Raw genomic sequence first — 21,509 nt, 5'->3', positions numbered from 1 at the left:
TCTCCCGAGAGAAGTAGGTTTGTATCGAGATTTTGCCTCCCTCTCCTAGTTCTCGTTGTCCGTTGCTCTCTCTCTCTCTCTCTCTCTCTCTACTCCCGTCGATTCTCTCAGCGGGATGTAGCCTCGGCACGGAGTGGCCGGCAGCGCCGCAAATGCGCGATTCGCGATTCGCGTTCGCACCTACTCGCAACTGACCGCAGCTCGCGCAGTTGCGCAGCTGCCAGGACATCTGTTAAAGGATTTCGACCGGCAGGCACAGAGCGAGCCGGCAGAACGTGCCCCGCAAGACACTATATGGTAATTAGCCGCGGAAACTTGTCGAGCGAATTGTAGCGCGGCCGCGCGCGCGCGCACGCGGCAAACTATGCCCGCATGCCCCATGGGTACCAAATACCAACAGGAGGATACGAGAGGAGGGAGGACGAAGGGAGGAGCAGACCCAGGTTGGGTTAGACGGTGGCGACATTACTAAAATGTCAGAGAATGTCACCCATCTCATAATCTATGCCCCATGATCCCGGCGCTACCCTCGATCCTCCCTTTCTCTTCCCTGTCTCGCCTGTGCACCAGTCGAGAGCTTTCAGCAAGCGGCCCTTCCCCCTTTCCGCCGCGCCGCTTGGTACCCCGTCCACCGGGGTGCCAACCCTCCGGCTGCAGCGTCGCCGCCGCATTCTCGCGAGAAATTAATTTGGCCCTATTAAAATGATCACTTCTGGATTTAAGTTACGATCTCCGCCGCAATGGGGAAAGCAAGAGAGAGAGAGAGAGAAGGAGACAGTGTCTTTCTCTTTTCCCACCCCTGCTTCCCGACTGTCCCAAATTTCGGTCGGAGAGAACTCGCGTCATCCCTTCGCGCATCCCTCGTTGTGTAGAAAAGTACGCGCGGGATTTAATGGTGGTGGTAGTGGCGGCGATGGTAGTAGTGGTGTGAGTTACGAGGTCGAACTTCAAGCCGAGCTTTTCTTCGAGCCGCGGTGAAAGTAGGTCTGTTCTTTTTAGCGTTTCCTTCGGATTTTGTGCTTAAAATAAAGCAAGTATACACGCTCGCGAATCGGAACAGAGACGAGAAAGAAAAAAGCTACAGCTAAAAAGGATGAACCCACGATACGAACTTGAGAAAATGTGCGTGATAGAAAGCGCGTTGTTGCATTAATTGTAATGCAAGGCAAAATTTCCAATCTTTGGTTCGAAGGCGTTTATTTGCATATTATGTAAAGAATTTATGACACGTATTTATGCTGGAAATTTTCCATGATTACGAATTGCACCATGTTATGTCATTTTCTTATTTATGATAATCTGACGAATGTAGATAAATGGTACAACTTTAAACTAAATGAAGAGATATTTTTGCCTAAAAATATCTTTTTCGAGAAAAGAAGATTAATTTTTTTATACATAATCATATGTCAGAAAATTAACGACTTTTAAATTAATAGAATCATGAACATCGCAGGTTACGTATAATAATATGTTTAAAATATTTTCTGTGCCGCGTTTCTCGCGTTACTAAACAACCGGCGGTGCTCATTCGCTGAAACCAACGAGCCAACACTAGCGTCGCGACACGAGATACTCCGTCCGGCGCGAATTTTCTCACGCTGTTGCGCGATCACGCGGCCGCGGCCGCGGCCGCGGCGGCGAATGCGGGACGCGCGGGAAAAAGTGTGTAATTAATTTGAGCCTCGTCTGGGCAAACTCCAATCAAAGTGTGCAAATATTAGAAAGCATATCGCGCGCGCGAGCTCCGGTGGTCCCGCCCAGCCAATTACCCACACCGGACGCGACGATCGCACGCGCGCGGATAACGAAAATTCCTGTCGTCGATATTATCGCGCGGCGCGCTTAATGCCCTTGCCCTCCTCTTGCTCTTGCATCGCCGCGAAAACTCACCGAGGGCTTTCCCCAACAGTTTCCCGAGTTTTCTTTCTTTCTTTCTCGCGCTACGTGTATACTTGTGCGTCACTGCGCGTTGCGCTGCCGCTGCTACCGTTTATGAGGTCGATAAAGTCTAAGCATCTAAAGCCGCTGGAAATGCAGCTTGTCGCGAAATTAATTCGTCCGGCGCTCGGTGTGCAAAATTGTAATTTGCATTATGCCATTATGGGATTTGCATAGGTGTTAGGAAAGAAATTGTTTACGAACGTTTAAAGTAAAATCTAATTACACTTCGAGCGACACGAAAAAACCATTTCTGTACGTCTCGCAATTCCGCGATTTTAAAAGATAACGTATAATATTTTGTAAGATTAATTACATGCGCATATATATATATGTATATTAACGGAATGTTTTATAAAAATTCTATAACTTTTGTAATAGAATAAATTTGTGTTACCAAGATTAATCTTTTATGGATCGTTAATCGATTAGCGTGCCATTTCATCGTGGAATTACGCAGAAAAAAGGAGAATCGCAAAGGTGAAAATTTCTAATTCCGGCATGATTAACTCGCCGAAAAATCCGCAGAGAATTTACACCTCGCCTAATTAACGAAAAAAAGAGGGGGGGGAAATGCGAGTGGGCCGATAGCTCGCAGGCAAAGTGTTAAGCATGGTCGCGGAATCTCCCGAGGAATTTGGCCGCCGCGGCCGATCGAATTAATTAAAATTCACCGATGGTGGTAGATGCTGCACCACAGTGATCCTCTTTGAGAGAGATATTTCGACGGTAATAATCGCTAATTACAGCATCGACTTGCCGCTTATTAACTCGGTGCCGCGCTTTAATTAGCCGCACGCGCCCTCCTTCGCGAGTCCGCCCGGAACGGTCGTAGAAACGGCCCAATCTACCCCCCAAAGAGACGTCACGTGTCGCCAACTGCAACTGATCGATCGTATCATATCGGTTCGTCGTTGATAAGAGTGTGACAGGATATTTTCCCAAATGAGAGGCATGCCTGTCCCTGAGAAGATAAAGCCGTGCTTCTGCCCGGATGCGTGAGATATAGGAGAAAGAATATTGTCATTTAGCAGTATTGGGATACAAGGGACTTTTCTCCCCTCAGCATGATATAGAACAAAATATAGAAGCGTATAACTTTCATAATTTTCATCCAAAGAGCGATTAAATTGTATATATTATCTTTTTCTAGTCAGACGGGAGAAATAAAACAGGCTTTCTTCGGGTTTTCAATTTTTATGTAAAATATTACTAAGTAATCATCATCGTTGTTTATGATTACACATTATTGTTTATGATATAGACATTATTAACATTGTTGTCTTATTATTATACGTATGTGATGTATTACATATATGAATCGACTCAAACTTTTTGACTGACCCAATATCTCGATACAATTAAGTTGTAAATTCATTTTCAGATAAAATAATAGTTCCCAACAGTCAATCTACATGCGAATCTGTTTGCAATATCTTAAAGTAGGTCGTACTGACAGTAACTGCAGAACTGACATAATGAATATTGTTTTATCTAGAAAAAGGACAAAACGTCTCCTGCAGTTGGACATCTGATAAAAGATAATCTTGGCTAGATATTTTTAAAATACTGATCCAATTATAAATTTAAAAAATTTAGTGCAGTAAACTAAAGATAGCATTATAAAGTATGGTAAGAATCGTGGTGTCGCGGACGAAGCGGTTGTCGTCTTTGCAGTTCCTCTAATATCGTAGGCATCCGAGTTTAGCCTGGAAAGGTAAGCCCTTAAGAAACCAAGACCCTTCTTCATACATCATCAGGAATGACGGAGCACGTAACACATGACACAGTCTAAAGCGACGTGACGTGACGCGACGGGACGCTAAGTACAGACAGTCATCGTTCATCATTCGCATAATACGAGTGATACTGTGTAGCTATTATCTTTTTCCCCACATTGTTGATCCCGACCGTTATCTGGCGAAATAACGCTGCGCGACGCGAATCTCCCTCGAAATTCCGTTATTTATCGACGACGACGACGGCGACAAATGGACAAAGCGTGATCCAGATGTAAAAATGTTTCGATTACAAATGTCTTTTTCTCAAAAATACGCCTAAATACTTCAAAAATCAAAAGAATATCATGTTACATTCATCATTTGAAAAAATATTTGAAACTGACGAACGCGCTGGCCTTTTCAGACAATAATACCGTAAAAACTTTATATTTTTTCCACTCGTTTGTTTTATGTTACTCTTTTTCGGCAGTCAATTAGAAACACTCTGTCTCCGAAAAATTTCCAATTAAAAATTGTAACGACCAGTCGTATCTGCCTGCCGCGCAGGATGTATCATCGTGTCTGGCGGACAACGGCCTTCGTTTGGCCATTGGCCATTCGCCTTTTTCGAGGCTGCGTAGCAACGATCGATCCCCGTCACCATCTGCTCGCAGCCACGCCGTTTCAAAGTATCGGCAAACAAACCGGTCATTGATTGCATCCTCCCGAATAATAATGCGGTAATTCGATTTCTTGCGGGGTCGAGATCGCCATTTTTGCGCAAGCCAAATCGGAGAGTGAAACAGCTAGTGAGAAATTTGTGTATTGTCACACCACATTTGCACGCACGCGCATGCATAAACCTAATTACACTTTTATGCACGTAGGAAATATGGAAATGCGAATTATCGCGTATCTATTAATGAGCGATCCTTTATGATGTAACGACGTTGAAATCGATAAATTTGAAGGCTCGAATGCTCGATTTGCCGCGCATTGTTTTAGAGAGAAAGATTCGTTCGCGCCTTAAATAAAATTTCTTTACATTGGGAAAGATGCGCGCCGCAAATTACGATTTTTATCCAAACGGAAAACGGGGGAAGAAGACGCGCGGGATAATTATGTATGCGCGCGAACGCAGCCTCCGGTGCATCAATGCAAATTACGGGCACCGCCATCGCCGCCGCGACACTTCATCTCGCGCTCATTGAGGATGGCTCTTAATTTCTCTCTTTTGTCCCCTCGTCATTCGCGCACAATGGTGGAAAGTTCGAGAAACGCTGTAGTAGACAATGCGGCGAAGGATTCATATTTTGTGATGCACATTGCGCCAACGGGAAGAAAAGACAGAGAACGAGAAAGGGAGGCGAGCGAGCGAGCGAAGTGAGAAGGAAGATCGTTGTGGGAGGAGAGCAGGAAAGAAAGAGAGGAAGAAAAGACACGCGAGCGCGAGATAAAGGAAGCAGGGAACGGAGGACAGAAGAGGATAGGGGGTGAATACAGAGGGGAAGGAAGCGGAGGCTCGATGCAAAAGTCGCTTCGGCTGGCGAAACTTCGGAATATGGAGACGCCGGAGCCGATATCGGGGAATCGCGCGGCCAATATAGGGAAGGAGGGAGGAAGAGGGGAGGATCGGGGGTATATGCAAATATTTTTCCAACCCCCGCGGAAAACTGAGACCCCTCTTTCCCACCTCGCCTTTCGGGCGTCTACCCGTATACCATAGAGCCGTTCCCCCTTTTCCTCCTCGTCGGTTTTTTTCGCTTTTTATCGCGCGCTTTTCATGCCGCTTTCTTCCTTTTTTTTCTTTCTCTTTATCTTCATGGGTATGCAGAAGAAAGAAGAAGAAAAAAAAGAACGAAAGCGAGAGTCGGTAATCGTGACGTGCTCTTCTTTTTTTATTTATATCGGGTCCCGCCTTATTCCTGCGCACATCTTCCTCTTTGCTTCCTCCTCCCGCTTTTGCTCGCGTCACGTTTCCGGATACACGCGCTCTTGGAGGCAGGCCCGATGGTTTTCATTGCAGTGTTATCCATTGTGCATTGTGCGTCTTGAATGCGCGATGAATGTGAGCAGTGATGCTGGAAAATCTAAGCTATTCTCGCAAGAGATAAGGAACCGGTCAATTTCCGAATGATAATCATTATTCACTACAGGCGCTTGTGATTCTCGAAAACATGACTATGCCATTTTACGTATGTTTTTATTAGCTTTATCTTATCAAATATCAGTTTCTTTTATAATAATAATAATAATAATAATATTTTATTAAACGGGAAAAACCCTCTAGTATACAGTAGATTACAAGAGAAAATGAAAAAAAAGACGAATTTATGTTTTCCAATGATCTGATCCATCACATTTTACAACAAAGTATGATAAAGACAAGTGTAAAACATACTGATATAAATATCGCTCTTTTTCTCTCTCTTACTAATGGAAAAGTTAATATGCGCTATGTAAAACATACGTCGATTTTCAAGGTTGAGAGGAGCGAAGAAGAAAAGAAGTTGAAATGGGAAACCAGGACAACGTGGCGCGCGTCAGGATCGCAGGCGGATACGAAGAAATCCTCGGAAAGTGTCGACTGAAAGAGTGGCTGTTTTAGAAACGCCACGAAGTGCCAGGAGTCGTCGACATGGCACAATGAGAGAGAAAGGTAGGAAAAGAGAGGAAGAAGTAGTACTCGAAGGGGTGGAAGTATAAAAGTTATCCTGTTGCGTTGTCGGACGCGAGCGCGCTTGCAGCAGCCGGGCTACCCCGGGGATTTTGTCGGCGTGTTCCAAACACGTTCGCGGGATCAGGTACAATGGCCGGTGGCCGTTAAGAAAAGATCTTGGACGAGGGCGGCGTTATTCGCGGTAATCGACGATGCGTACGTGCGCGCGTTTATAAAACAGCGACGGCTGCAACGCCATTTTCGCCCAGGATCCTTTTAAAGAGCTCGGGAAAGCCTGTCGGACGGGCGCGAATACGCGCTCGAACGGAAAGATATCCCGTCGTAACGTATGTAGAGCTCGCGTATATGTATTTAAGCGCGATCGGTCATTTTCGGGGTCTTCTCTCGAGAAGACTGTGATTGATCGATCTTTTTCCAAAACTTTTTCGCTTCTGTCAGCGAATGTCGCGGTCCCGGAAAATTGATATTTTTCTCGTGAAAACACGAGAGTGAAGAAATTAAATAACCATCGGATTCTTCCTCACTTGTTCGCCAGCAAATTGAATTTTTCTTCAAGCACTTCGATATTTAGCTGCTTACAGCGCGCGATATTAAATTTGACGTAACTTGCGAGTGCAATGAATTAACGTGATTGATAATGTGCAGTAGACTTATTCTTCAATCTATCAACGGGCGGGTTACAAAACTGAAACATTACGATTGTGTCTCGGAGAACTGTCTCTTTTTTTACACTGGAGAAAGGGGAAAAAATAATGGAAAAAGTCGAGTTGTTCGAAATGTCAGAGTTGTAATGTTTCAATTTGTAACTCCACATCGAACCGGGAAATTGAAAAATTCTTCCGTTACGTGGCCGCAAGAGAACTAAGCTCTATTATCCATCCATGCGAATGATACTGTCTCAAGGAATGATAAATGAAGAAGACACGAAATGTGTTGCGACAGTGTTTATGCTATAGAATAAGAGTTTGATAAAAATTACTTTTTCTTTTATCTAAATGTGTCTTCAGGCATTGGCAGTTTGAAATTTCATGTATTGTGTAGTGTTTGGTATTCTGTGCGTCCGTGATTAATTAACCCTTGCGAATACACCGAATGCCATGATCATGTCGTTCATCTTGATCAAATTAATCTAGATTTAATGTCAGTGAATGCACTACGAGAAAATAAACTTCAACTGTTCGAACTTTTCTGTCCCCATGGACCGCCATTGTTTGTCGAGGGATGGCGAACACGAAGGCTGAAAAAGAAAAAGAATGGGGAAAAAAAGAAAAAGAGAGAGAAGCTAAGAGGAATATATTGCGCAATGATGCGTCCCCGTTCGCAAGTATTCGATGTTTTAATTAAACATCTGTGATAATGTATAATGTTTATGCAGCTTATTGCGACGCGTCAAGCGTCTGCTTAAAGACGCAACAGCTTCGCACCGGATATTATGACGCCGAGAGATTGCTGAGTCAAGGAATATTCCGTTTAATATATGCAAAGTTTTGCCGTGTGTTTTCGTGACGCTGATTGTTAGACGCTTTTAATCGAAGCGCGACGATTTCAGTCTGTGATAAAAGCGCAGCGAAAATAATTACTGACCGCATTGAACATATTGCGGGTGCGATAATTCGCTTGTTCTGAACGTTTAATTAAACTCGGTCACTCGATTCGACTATCCCATGTCCAGCACTTTAATATTTGCCAGGATTCTTCTTATCGTTTACCCAGGGTAACCCAGGGTAACCCAGTTTTGAAAGATATCACGTTTCTCGAACAATCTTGCGTGCAATCGTATTATCGACGTGCGTCGACGCGACGAACGGGCGAGGATTGGGAATGTCCGGAGGGAGCTTTCAGGGAAGAAGCGGAAGTGGCAGAATTTTGGTGGCAGGAACGATCGAGATGTGCAGTTCCAGCAAATCGTTGGCGAGATATAATAGAGGGGATCGCGCCGTGCCGTGTCGTCTACAGTTCGGAGATGAAGTTTGTCTTCGTAAGAAAGAATAGTAGACGCCACGCGGAGGAGAGGATCGCGAGTAACAGGATTTTCGGATTAGGGCAACATGGCCCTGATAATTGTTCCCTTGTCTCAATCCCGTTCAATCTCGAGAAAGAGATTCCGGAAAAAAGCCGCCTTTGAAACGGTCGCCTCTCCGCGGCCGAATAAAGTTGCACTGAGGTCTGCCAGCTCCTGCCCTGATGATTTTATGTTCAATTAACCCTTTGATAAAACCTGGCTGAATCACGAGCATTTTACCGGTGAAATGGGCACCGTTGTCCTTGTCGAGCATAAATCGTTGATTTTGCATTTCGAATGGAAAAGAGGATCTCTCTTTCTCCCTTTCTTATATAATTATTTTATAACGTTTGAGATTAGTAGGTTATTAAGTATTAAGAGGTTTCCTTAAAGGACCATCAAAGTACAAAATTTTTCTATTCTAACATAATGGTAAATATACAGGTAATAAAAAGATATCGCTATTAATTTCGTGTTCGAAAAAATATTATTCATCACTTTGAGATTTATGTAATCGCCAGGCAATGATTCATTTATACTAAGAAAAGATCTACGCAGGAAAGGTATTAATGGAAGGGGCGGTTATTTCCAATCGACGTCCACTCATAGAAAATGACCGTAATATTTATCGTCATCTTCTGTCCTTCAAAAAAAGAGGGACGGGTCAGTTGTTGCTTAGATTCCAATTGTATGCTTGATCGATGTAAATAGCGATTGTCATAACCCGTCCACGGAAAGCTCTCGCCGTCGGAAACACGGCATTCCGTGTAACCGATTTACAAGCAGCAAATTGCTTTCTCCACTCGACCATACGCTTGCCACTCTCGTCGTCGTATCGTACCCCTGGTGTATCGGGAAAGCTCTTTGCGGTTAGTTCGATATCCCCCTGTCGCCCACCCCTTCTCGCCAACCCTCTTTCGCCGCGCTATTAACTGTTTTTTCCTCACTCACGTCGTAGCGTGCGCGCGCGGAGCTGACGCGAGCGGGCCCCCCTCATTACGCGCGTTTCAAATCGAGCGTAATCGATATTCAATCGAACGCATCTTCCCATGGAACGTCTTCACCACACGAAGAGGATGTGGAAACGAGGGATGAGTAAGGCGATGAAAAGGGGAAAAAATAATGGGGATGTAACGCGAGGTGAGAAGGAGAGAAGGTGGGAGATGGCAAGAGAGCGTGCACGTAGCCCGAGACGAGCGGAAAAGGAGAACGAGAATGAGGCGAGGAAAGGCGGGCACGGCACTTCGAGATCGAACAAAGAATGCTTGAGGGCACTCGGGGAGTACCAGATGGAAAAGTGGCTGTTTTACGAACACAACGAGCGCGCTTGGAATCTGTCGTGCGAGGCACAATGTGACGACTCGAGGGGAAGGAGTCCGAAGGGGTGGCGGTGCGGAAGGATATCGGGACGATTCCAGTTTTGTTGTCCCGTTTAATACCTTCGGAGGTGACGAGAAAAGCTCGCCAAATCTCCGGGCCACCTTCCGGTCGAGGGATAACCGGATGCGGATGCCGCCTACCGATGAAAGCTGATAGCTTCGCGTCAGGAAGCGTCAAAAGTCAAGCTTTACAGTTTTATGATTGTCAATAATAATTTAAAGCAATGTCATTTAATCTTCACGAAACTTGATCGATTTCCAATTTTTCATGGCTTCCCGGAGGCTATCCAACCTCATAAACGATTACGCGTTGCTTTAAGATAAAAATTGAATAAAAGTTAAGATAAAAATTGGAAAATAGGAAATCTTAAAATTGAGAAAATCTGAGATTACATAAGAATCATTCACGAAAATTTCTTTTCATTGAAATCAAGAGTCAATATCGAGTCGATACAAGATTACAAGTTAATCGCTCAGAGTTGGGCATCTTCGAGACGTCATTGATCGCCATTAGTATCATCCTTGATTGCGAGATATACGAAGAAGCAGCTTGTAAAAGCCTCGTGTGTGTTCGCGACGTTGCGTTCGTCATAAATCAGACGTTTAGCTTTCGGCGTAAGCGAGTCATCAACCGCGGATGCCTTTTCCCTGTGGATTTTCGCGCGAATCGATCGCACGCCCGCGTCCCATCGCGTCGTCACTGCCGAATGATTTGTTTTATTCGTCTCTGAAATATATACGAGAGAGAAAGAGACAGAGAAAGAAAGAGAGAGAGAGAGTTAGAGAGCCGATCCCGGCCATGAGTCGGCGCTCCGTACAGGACGTCTCGCACAATGGCCAGGCCGCTGACAATGGCGTCGTTAGCGATGGCCTCGGGCTTCGCACTCTATTCCTACGCCTGCGAGAGCATCGGAGGCGTCGTGTACAGGGTGCCCCAGAAATCGTACCCCTCGTCTATGAATTCTTCCGCCAGTCTGGAGCCAAATGTTCCTTAAGACTCAATTAAGGAAGTTCTGTCTAATTTTTTTAAGTTGAATGAAGTTAAATTTTAATAATTAAAATAAGGATTGTTTAGTGACTGTGTAAGTGTTTTTTGTTTCAAACTCATACTAAAGCAAATAGTGATAGTGATCTTGGTTTAATGTTTGCTCGAGGAAAGTATGCGATCCCTGGAACATCCTGTATACGTCTCTATTGCTCTCCACGCGCTTCTGTCTGTCTCCCTGCCGCAGCAACGCAAAATGTAGATGATCAGGTCTAAAGCCACATACATACACAAGTGACTACTTTGGAAGCAATAACTAGCGACTTGTGAAGTGCAACAAACGAGTGTTTGCACAATTCAAACACGAATAATTTAAAATTTGATTCAAGTCATTCACTCATCATTCTTCAGGATGTCTTGTCCTCAGTTGCACTTTTCTTCCTTCCTACGCTTTCTGTACTTAAAATAAAATGATCAGACACCCGTGTTCTGGAAAGAGCGAAGAAGAAAGAAGAAATACGGTGAACGTCATCACCGAGAGGAACAGATCAGTGTGCACGCAGCTTAAAACTGACACAGGGTCGCTTAGCGTCGGCGCTAATCGAACCCTTCTCATCCCTTCGCATCCCCCCTTCCCTGTCGTCGTCCATCGGGAGCGTCGACGATATCGTAATGATCTCTCGGCGATGCGCCCAATTTCTTTCCGGTGCATTCTGCAGCCGCAGCCTCTCGAACAATGCGCGCTCTAATTTTCGCGCGAAATGCGCGGCAGCGCACTCGACACTATTCGTTGCTCATTAATCCGCATCGCGATGGGACGAGACAATCAATTGTGCGATTCGACGCTGGTCGGAAAATCGCTGAATGACGGGCTAGACCATGCCCGCCATGTGCACAATGTCTGTGATAATAGTGATAATATTCATTCGGATATGTTACGTGACAACATGCTTTCTTCAATTTTCAAACTAACATTTTGATCACACGTTTGTCTTGTATGCGTGTAAATTAATTATAATTTAAATGCGCGCGAATAGTGTCAATTGTGCATAAAGCATGCGCCGCTTAAGTGATTAACAATTGTGAGATAACTATTAATTCCCCCAATGCGTTTATTTGTAAATATAAAATAATTAAGAATGTGAATCACAAGCCGTGTTATTTATCCGCATCAAAAATGAAATCACGAATGTCGTATCGAGAAAAGTACGACCAAACTTATTATGAATCGTACGGTTTTCCAGAGATCCTCAGACGACAGACAATTTCGCTGCCGAGTTTACGGAATCCGGCAAAGAATCCGCTGCACTGCACCGATCAAATGTACAAGCGTGATCGAGTTCATCACAACTTCTCCAAGAAACTATGGAATCATCTGACAAAGAAGATTGATGGTAAGAATTCCTCGAAACTACTACAACTTATTTTCATTGATCTGACCTTTACCTGAGATGTAAAGTGCACGTTATATTCCACATGAGGAATTATTTTATTTCAAGATTTGTCACTTGAATTTAAAAAAATAAAAAAACCATTTATATTGAAGTATAGATACAATATAAATATCTTATAGTTGCATGAGGACCGTTAAGCATAATAATGTCACGATGAATAACGTCACGAGTGTTATTTAATAATTTAACCGAGTTTAACACAAAGTAGTACTTCGATTCTCGCGTAACTCGATCCTCTTCGTAAATGAATCCGTGCATTTACACCTGCGAATTAGCGAGGATGCGTAGCTCGCGGTAAATAGCTGACGATCGGGTAAATCGATGAACGACATCATCTACCCCCATGTTGCCTATTTTAATGTAGCGTTTTTATTCGTCCATGCGTGCGTGCGTGCGATGAAAGCGCCGGACGTCGCAGCGTTAATTAATACTAATACGGCCGAGCCTCATTAACGGCAACCTTCATTAAATATTCGCAGCGCGCAGACGACAGCTTGTATATCCCGGCAGCATCGATTCAATTGCATTGTGACGGTGCGGCAAAATGAAAACTTGCACCATGTGATACCTTTCATCCACTTTTCCCTTCGCGCCGCGCGACAGCGATTCAAGCGCGCTCGCAAGCGGACGCGTGATCCTCTCTTTCTCTTCGTCTGCTTAAGAGCAAAGGGAGCAGGGAGGAAAAAACAAAGCCGCGTACTATTTTCTCTCGCTTCTTTCACAGAGAAAAGAGCCTGTCCCTGTACTACCGAAAAATTATTAATTATTATCAAAATATTCATCAGAAATTCCGCGAGACGTGTTCCTGCATTATTTACCGCGCGCGGTATATACGGTGTATAATTAATATTCCGCCAGGGTGAAATAATTAGTCCGAGTCCCGTTTAACGTAGCGGTGCGCAAGGTGTCTTGCAATTCTTGGAGCCTGCGCGAATTACGTTCTTGCGTCTCTTTTAATCACCGTAATTAATCCCGTAAACAGCAGCATATCCCGGAGAGATTTCATTAAAAAAACGTAAAGTATCCCCTTAGGCGTTACGGTTGAGCTCGCGGTAATGAAATCATAGTTGCTCCGCAGCCGGCTCGAAGACGACGGCAGTCGTCCAGTATATCCGAAACTCGCGGCGAACTCGTGCCCGATTACCAAGTTTGCTTAAATCAGCGGAAGGACACATTATGTTAGCCGGTGGAAGATTATCTCCTGGCCGTTAAAGTCAACGCATTCCGAGCGCCGCGTTGGATGAAGGGATTTAATGGGATTGCGAACGCAGGGATCTTTGCACGGCATAGAAGGCTTTGAGTGTGTTGATAGGTTAACAGGATTAAGGTGGGTTCAGCGTGACCCTGCGCGACGAGATACTTCTGTTAAGCTAACCCCCTCAGCTCCACCCCCTTTCACCCTCTCGTTCTCCCGCTACGAAAACGCGACCTGAAATTCGCGGGCGTGCCATCCAAAAGAGCGTGTAAATAAAAGTAAGAGGGCGGCTTTCGACGGATAAATGGAGTGAGAGGGGTGCGGTGGAAGTGGTGGAATTCTGCACGGCCCGGGACTCAACATGTAAATTACGCCGGAAAATATGATGTAAATGCGATTTGAGTGGTGCGCCGGCCGCATTCGCGGCGACGCGACGTCCAGAAAACTTTCATCCCCAAACCGGTCAGAATTAATATCACCGCGGGGGTGTAATGCACGCGCTGTCGGGGGTACTTAACGCGGCATCGGCCGTTGCGTCGCGTTGCAACGATACCTCGTCACTGCGCTAAAATGTTCCGGTTACGCACGCGGGATTATTCCGTTCCTCTTTTTTTTCTTTTTTTTTAGCAGAAACGCGCGAGAAATAAATGTTAAATTCCGCGTGGCATTATCGCCGTTTATTACAAATGCTTTGACGCCCGATGTCGAATACGAAACTCCACGTTAAACTCGTAATTGGAAAAGTCAATTAAGATCAAAGGAAAATTAGCTGTGAACAAAAGACGTCATCGTCACTCTTTTTCCCTCTTTTCTTTGGCAACGTGCCAAGGAAATTTAAATGTTGTACGCTTTCGCTACTAGCTGTGAAACTTCCCGCGCGTCGTATTTCTCGATAATGACGGAGCTTCATCTCGCTGTGTAATGCCACGCGCCACATTCTATTTCGCTATGTAGATTTTCGTATACCTTAAGATCAAAGAACGCACGTGAAAAATAAACGCGATCCGCGCGTTCTATCCATTAGCGAAATACATACGTGGGGAGACAGTGCGCGCGTTTTTGTCCAGCGGTGTCCGCTGGAGCGTAATCTCCCGAAGCAAGGAATCGATTTCGTTCTGCTCGTTTTGCAGCGCAATTGTATTCACTCAAGTTTATCCGGCGAGAACGTACATACAATGCGCATAAAGGCTCCCTTACAAAGGCCGCCACATGTACGGGTATTTAACTCGATTAAGAGTATAATCGTTAATCTCGCTGCTGTTAATTCTATCTCACGCTCGTGCTGCCCAACATTTACGCCAGTTCCACGCTGAAAGAATGCGAAATGACGCGCTCGCGATCCACTCCGCGATACAGCGTACGCATTTCGCGAGTAATTCGCTGTCGCATCGGTTTTTTAAACATTTCCTTTTACATTTAAAGTATATTTTGCGTTTTGTAACATCAAATAAATACTTAGAGTTAAGCTTCGTTATTTAAATTCACCATTATTTAAAAATATACGTGCACAGTGAAGTATGTTAGTAGATTTTAATAATCTTGTCGATGCCTTTTTTTGGAGGAATTTTTTTGAAGAAAAGTACGCGCTCAACTACTTTCTTAGTCGGAAATCGAAATGCTACATCTTATCTGTCAGACAGTCGAGCAAAATGCGAAATTACCTATTTGAACGCTCCACTTTACCCGTAAATCGAATATCGTTAACCGCTTTACGGTTTTAGGGTCATACCTAAATCTAGCGTGATTTCTGGCATGTGTCCTCATTAATAGCGAACGTAATTTGATATGTGAGGTTAATACTATTGACAAACGGAGAGAGTATTTATACCAGCAGTTACACAGCTGATATACGGGATATGGATATCGCAGCAAAAGGAAATCAAATGTCTACAATATGAGAGGTGTCTAATAAATTTTTCAACCGATCAAGAGCTAATTCCTGTGCTAAAAGCTATAAAAAAATGGAATAAATAATGCAAAATAAAAATCTCTTCTCTTTCTCTTTTATCTTTGATGTTACTGGCATTTACGATCCAAAAATTATTCGTGCAATTTTTCGCATCCGCGCGTTTCGAAAGAAAACGCGGGAGAGATTTGAAATATGCGAGTACATATCTCTCTTTTTCTTTCTTCCCCTGCCTCTGGCAACCCTATCTTTCCTACGTTTTCCTTCGTCTCTCGCCCCCTCGTCTCTTGCCCCGCGTGCGGTGGATCAAACGCGTCTCTCGTTCGCTGGCTAATGCAAATTTCACGTGTTCCAGAAGCATCGATCGCTTAATTAATCTGTACCGACGTAAACGTGGAGGGCTGCCGGCGGCGCGACTCCCCCGCGGCGCGGCGGTTTCCCAATGAAATCGAATTTCACGAGTAATCTCGGGCGTCTCACAGAGAGAGAGAGAGAGAGAGAGAGGGAGGAAGAGAGCGAAAGAGAGAGAGAGAGAGAGAGAGAGAGAGAGAGAGAGAGAGAGAGAGAGAGAGTGCGAGAGCGAGAGAGCCGTGCGTCCAATCGAATCACCAGCAGAGAGAAAGCGAACGAGAGGGAAACTCATCGTGTTCTGGGAAAGATATAAGCAAAATTCATCGATATAATAATTGTAATTATTTCTATAATGTAATGTAATCCTTAAAAAATTACGTATTTTAGTATTTTTAACGAAATTGAGGACAGTGCTATAAAACACTTAAAATTTTGACAAGTTTTTGAATTTTTATGTTATAAAACGCAAGCTTTTAAACGGTCAAGTAGTGAAGAATGGAGCGTACCGTGTTACACAACGAATGATTACGTGTCTGACTAAACTTAAGCGCAGAGCGAAGAAAGAACGGAGAAGAAGAGAAAGATATCCGACGAGAGCGAGAGACAGACAGAAAGAGAGTATTCCGCGTCGAACGAATGTTCCAGCCGACACCACGCGCCACCACTGAGGAGCACCGGAAAACGGAGGGACTCGTCGACACCGCGTCGCCCGGACGCTGGCTAATGTCACAACCTTCGAAACACGAAGCATTCGGCGAAACACCAACTCGCACGGTCCAGCGAGGCGGCACCGCTCGATCGACCTATCAATCGATCGTTGTGCACGTTTCTTCCTTTTGCTCCTCCAGCTCCTCCGGAGGGAACAATTTGCGACGATGATGGAAGCACCTCCATATCCGTCGTCTGGTAGAGATCCGGTCTCTCTCCCGATCTACCGAGAGCAAGGATGTGTGATACTTACGGTTCGTTCCCGTTTCTTCTCGTCGTAGTCCATCTCCGGTGCAAAGTCCATCCCTCGCGTCTTCCAAAGTTCCTTCAAAGTCCTCGCTTGACGTTGGCGAGGACAAGTTTTACTTGCGTGTGCATCCCACGAGTGCAAGATGCGCTCCGTTGTCGTAGTGGTCGTCGCCGAGTGCAACGATCGTGCGTCCGAGACGCGACATGAGACCGATACGCTCCTCTTGAACGAACTGAGCTCTCCCCCCCTCGCGCCGGCCTTATATAGCACCCCCACCCCTCTAACGTTCCCCTGACGGTCTCCCACCGCTGCGGCAACCCCTGCGCGCGAGACGCCGCCGTGGGGATGCGGATCCTGGTGGTCCATCGAGGACCCAGCATCCCCCTCACGTCCTTTCTCACCCTCGACTGCGCGGGTAGAACGCGGAGGGGCCGCGCATTCTCGCCCCTTCCTTCCTGCTCTCCGAGGGTCTACTGTCCATCTCCCTCCGCCTGTCTCTCCGAGTACTCCTCGTTCAGTCTCTCCCTCTCTCTTTTCCTCTCCGTTTCTCCTTTTCTTCCCCGCGCCTCTTTTTCTCTCGATCTCTCTCTCGTACACTGGCTGCTCCTTTTTTGCAACTGACGTTTGTTAAGATGACTTTCATTATCATAGCTGTTGCTGGCCGCGTTGCTCTCGTGTCACATCGCTATTTTCATATTCATTATTTTTATTCGCGCGCTAATTTAGCGCGCACTTATTATTTTTATCTATAGATTTCTGGGGCAACTTCGTTGCGCGGATCTCGCGTCTTCTTTATGCAACTGACGTTCTCGGGATCGCTTTCGTCATTACCATGACGCTGGCTATTAAACATGTATTTATTTTCCTTGGCGGGAAAAATAATTAAAGATTAAACAAGTTCATAAGTAAAACACGAGCTAATTTCTTCAGTAGACTTTTTCGGCGACTTTTTTTCATGTCCCGCAAACGTGATCATTTAATTCCGTTTTTTATTATTTCTGCAATATTTGATTGCAATATCTATGTCACCGTCGCACGGTTATTAATGGTTCATGTAGCATCTTGTCATATATATTTGGTAATACTTTTGGATCAAGATGTTACTAAAATGTTTTCTAGATATTTGCATGATACAAAACTTGCGACGCGAATTTTTTATAACTTGTTTTCATTCATATTTCTCTCTTTCTCTCTCTCTCTCTCTCTCTCTCTCTCTCTCTCTTTCAATTATATTATTATCGTTTTATATTATAAAACGATCTATATCACTTATAGCTGTTTGCATCTTGCACATTATTGCGTATTATTTCACTTTCAGAATCATCTATCGCGTATAGCATATTAAAATTGCGCTCGCAACAGAAGCAAACTTGCGGTAGATTTAATTTTAACGCAAACGTGCGCGCACGCAGTGTAATAAAGTTCAGAAGCATTATTCCGTATTATTAATAAACTATCACCTCCTTCCGCTTCCCAACTTTCTCCTCCATCCCATCCGCGTATCATCTCTTCGTCTTCGTTGTTCTCTCATTACACGTCCTTCATACGCCTGTTTATCGCTCTTTCTCTTTCACCTTCCACCTCCATCCGCCTCCCTTTCACCAATCTGTTCTCGTTTTCTACATGTCGCACCTCTACTTTTGCCTCTGTCTTTCTTTTTGTCTCTCTCTCTTTTGCACTTTTATCCGCCCTTCAACCCCGCAACATCGCCATTCCTTCGTCTCTCGCTTGCGCAACTTCCCCTTTCTCCTCGGTGTGTCATCCCTCTCATTCTCTTTTGCGCTGCGTCCCAAATGACAATGCGAAAACTTCGTGGCTCAAAATCCCGCGCGGCTCACCGACCAGAGCTTTTCCACGCTCTCCATCTCTCTTTCTACCCTCCCTTTCTCTCGCTTTCTCTCTCTCTCTCTCTCTTTCGCTCGGACGGCGGCGAGTCGGAGCGGATGCGGAGCGGAGCGGCAAGCGAGAGAGACCTTACGTGTCACGCCAGGAATGTCCCTCGGGGTCAAACCCGCCGCCCGAGGGGCAACGACGACGAAGGGCGGCTGTAATAGACGCCTGTATACTCGGATTATCCACGATAAATATTTACGCGCTCTCGCGCGACGCGCTCGCTCAAAGCGCAGCGCGCCCACCGAGCGGACCGAAGCGCTCCGTTATTGCTAACGACGGGATACCGCAGATCCGAACGCAATTTTTTTACTACCAGAAATACTGCTAATTACCGCGAATCAAATATCTGCACGCTAAATTTTTCTGGATTTTCTTTTTTGCGAGCGATTGTACAAAGTTATAATACGAAAGATTTTAAATTTGTTGCGCTGCTGATGATTTTCACGGTGATCCGTGGGTAGTGTGCCCCATACTTCGAGCACGTGAATCGGGTAATTGGCATACTTCGCGTTTCCGGATCTGGACAGTGGAGCATACCTGTCGACATTAGACTGCGCACGCGAAAACAGCAACCTTGTGTGTGTTACATGACAAATAAAATAGCTCGCGGGCTTTTGTCCTTTTACTCGAAGTTGTGCATTGTGGGTCATTCGCGTTAGTCATCACATAATTCGTTGCGTATTTATCTCCCCGCGGCGCCCAGTGTAACTGGCATGCAACGGTATTATTATAATTTACGTTAATAACATTTTGTTGCATTTATGCGTGATGTCATTGCGGTCTATGAATTGCTGTATTGCAATGTAATTTATATAATATATGTAGAAAGAGGGAGAGAGAGAGAGGGAAAGAGAGAGAGAGAGAGAGAGCGAAGCGAAGGGAGTGAGGGACAGAGAGTTGTCATAATCACATATTTATCGGTTACAATAATTACCTTTCACGAGTCAAGCGTAATAAATAAATGGAAGCCACTGTAAAACAAGGTAAATCGACGTAAGCTTGCCGCGCGCAAAAGCGGCACGTTGTACAAATCTTGATATTGTCGTGCTCACTTCTCTCTCTTTCTTTCTCGTAAATCAGTCGCGACGACATTAAAAATTTGCGAAACTTTGGAAATCACGTTTTCACAAAAAAAATGCGCGCGTGCTTTTCATGGACTCGGATCTCACGGGACCTTCACCCGTGACAGAGGGACGAGGAGAGAGGAACAGACGTTCGAACTTCCCGCGCGCTTTTCACTCCTGCTTCTTTCACGGCCTATTCGTAATTCATGTGTGGCAGACCACACATCATACACTTGACGCGCATAAATATCATTATCTCCAGCAGGCCGCGTAACTCGATTTAGAGGCGGATCGGACACCCGCTCGCTCCCCCTTGCCCCCCGTGTCACCACTGCTTGGTGACCCAGGTGTCTCGCTCTGTCTTACACACACCGGAAGTAATACAGTTTTTACTTCCATATCGAATGATTGCAGAGAATGCAGCTTTTGCTGTCCACTGTCAACTGTGTATATTAAATTCTACGTATATTAAAATTCTATTTTCATACGCTGCGTGTTCTGTTAAATTAACAGGTAGAAGCAAGAGACATACTAAATAATAAATGGTTTATTCGTATCTTGTGTATGTTTTTATTCTGCGCTTTTTATGTGTGAATATAGAGAGCGTGCGTAATCTCGTTTGCATACATTTTGCGCATCTTTTTATTAATATTCCTGGTAAAGATACCTCTATGGGATTCTCTAAACGATGCTGCCGCGTCGCGATTAAATAGCCAAGATTTGCACGAATTCAATTTGAAGGGCGGCTTGAACAGTCGAGAATTAATCAACGCGTGGCAAATCCATAGCCTGGCGTACTGGGTACGTATAATCCAACTAGCGACCGAGGAAACATGACTGTATCAAGCGCAGTGCAACAACCGCGTGCTATCCGATTATTTACTTGGTGCCACTCGATCCTTGGTAAATGCTCAAGTGTATTTACTTTTGCATCTGTAATAAATCAGTTTTTGTGCTTCCATAAATGAAGCTGTTAATTGCATTTTAAGCCAGCTGGAAATCGACCTCGATAATTTAATCGAAGATCGACCAATCTGCTGAGATTGGTCGCGAGAACCAATCAAAGAGTTGAAAGTGTGCAAGAGTCCATGAGCCCCATAGTTACTCTTGGGAAATGCACATATATTTACATTGCATGTAGAAAATAAAACTTTTATGTATATATATCCCTATACATATAAAATATACACACGTCGGAGTGGAAGGGCTGCTGGAAATTAATTTCCCCATTTAATTTCTCATATTTCAGCCCTTCAGAAGTTACGTTACATAATTCAGCGGAAGCAGCCAAGTTGCAAGACGGAATACAGCGGAGTTCATAATCGCGTGGAACATTGCTCCCGCCATGATTAATCTCTACCTCATCGCGCGCGAGAGATGGACGAACGTGGTGCTGATCGTTAGAACGTTAGTTACGGCGAGTCGTAAAATCGTGGATCCGAAAGTTTCGCAGTACAAGCCACAACGGCGGTATCGCTCGTGACGATCGCCGGCCGATAATCTAATCAACGGAAACCGGCCGGTTGCGGCCGGCGATACGGTGTCACCTGGAGCGACCTACCTGACCTCCGTTGCACGGACATACGTGTAATGCGTGCGGATGGCCGAGCGCGGAGACACGCGCTCGGACAGAGAAAGATGAGGAGGGTGAGAGAAATAGAGGGAGAAAGAGCGAGAGAGAGAGAGAGAGAAAGTACGCGAGAGAGAAACAGCGAGAGAGAGTCGTGCGGGAGGTGGAGGGTCAAAATCCCCTGGTCGTCTCCCTAGGAATTCCTCCCTATGGCGACGATAGAGGGTGAGACGAGGAGAGACGAGGGAGGGAGCACGTCACCCCTTTCGCGGCTACCTACGCTCCCCACCGAGGACACCACGATGGTCCTGGTGGGGTCGGTAGGGATGCTGTCGTCATGACGACCGGTGAGCACAGTGAGGGGGGTGAAGCATAGAGGGGTCCGACGGTGGCATTGATCGCTGCGCGCC

General features: G+C 45.2%; 1 protein-coding gene across 3 annotated transcripts in view; it reads left to right on the top strand.

The window, feature by feature from the left end:
* Window positions 1–21,200, top strand: part of LOC105285445 — a 44,888-nt gene extending 23,688 nt beyond the window's left edge. Inside the window, exons 1-3 of one of the 3 annotated variants that reach the window (XM_020033649.2) lie at window positions 3,659–6,321; window positions 11,953–12,102; window positions 20,779–21,200. In XM_020033649.2, coding sequence (XP_019889208.2) covers window positions 6,309–6,321; window positions 11,953–12,102; window positions 20,779–20,882 — 267 coding nt within the window. In that variant the 5' untranslated portion in view covers window positions 3,659–6,308 and the 3' untranslated portion in view covers window positions 20,883–21,200. Of the gene's footprint in view, window positions 1–3,658; window positions 6,322–10,448; window positions 12,252–20,778 lie in introns of those variants that run through there. The other 2 variants (XR_895067.3, XM_020033648.2) reach the window with 2 other exon arrangements.
* The last annotated feature ends 309 nt before the right edge of the window (window positions 21,201–21,509 follow it).

This window comes from Ooceraea biroi, chromosome 1 (assembly GCF_003672135.1).
Source record: "Ooceraea biroi isolate clonal line C1 chromosome 1, Obir_v5.4, whole genome shotgun sequence".
In the NCBI taxonomy this organism is placed as follows: domain Eukaryota; kingdom Metazoa; phylum Arthropoda; class Insecta; order Hymenoptera; family Formicidae; genus Ooceraea; species Ooceraea biroi.
The sequence above is the reverse complement of the archived record's forward strand: the minus strand, read 5'-3'. Positions and strand labels throughout refer to the sequence as shown.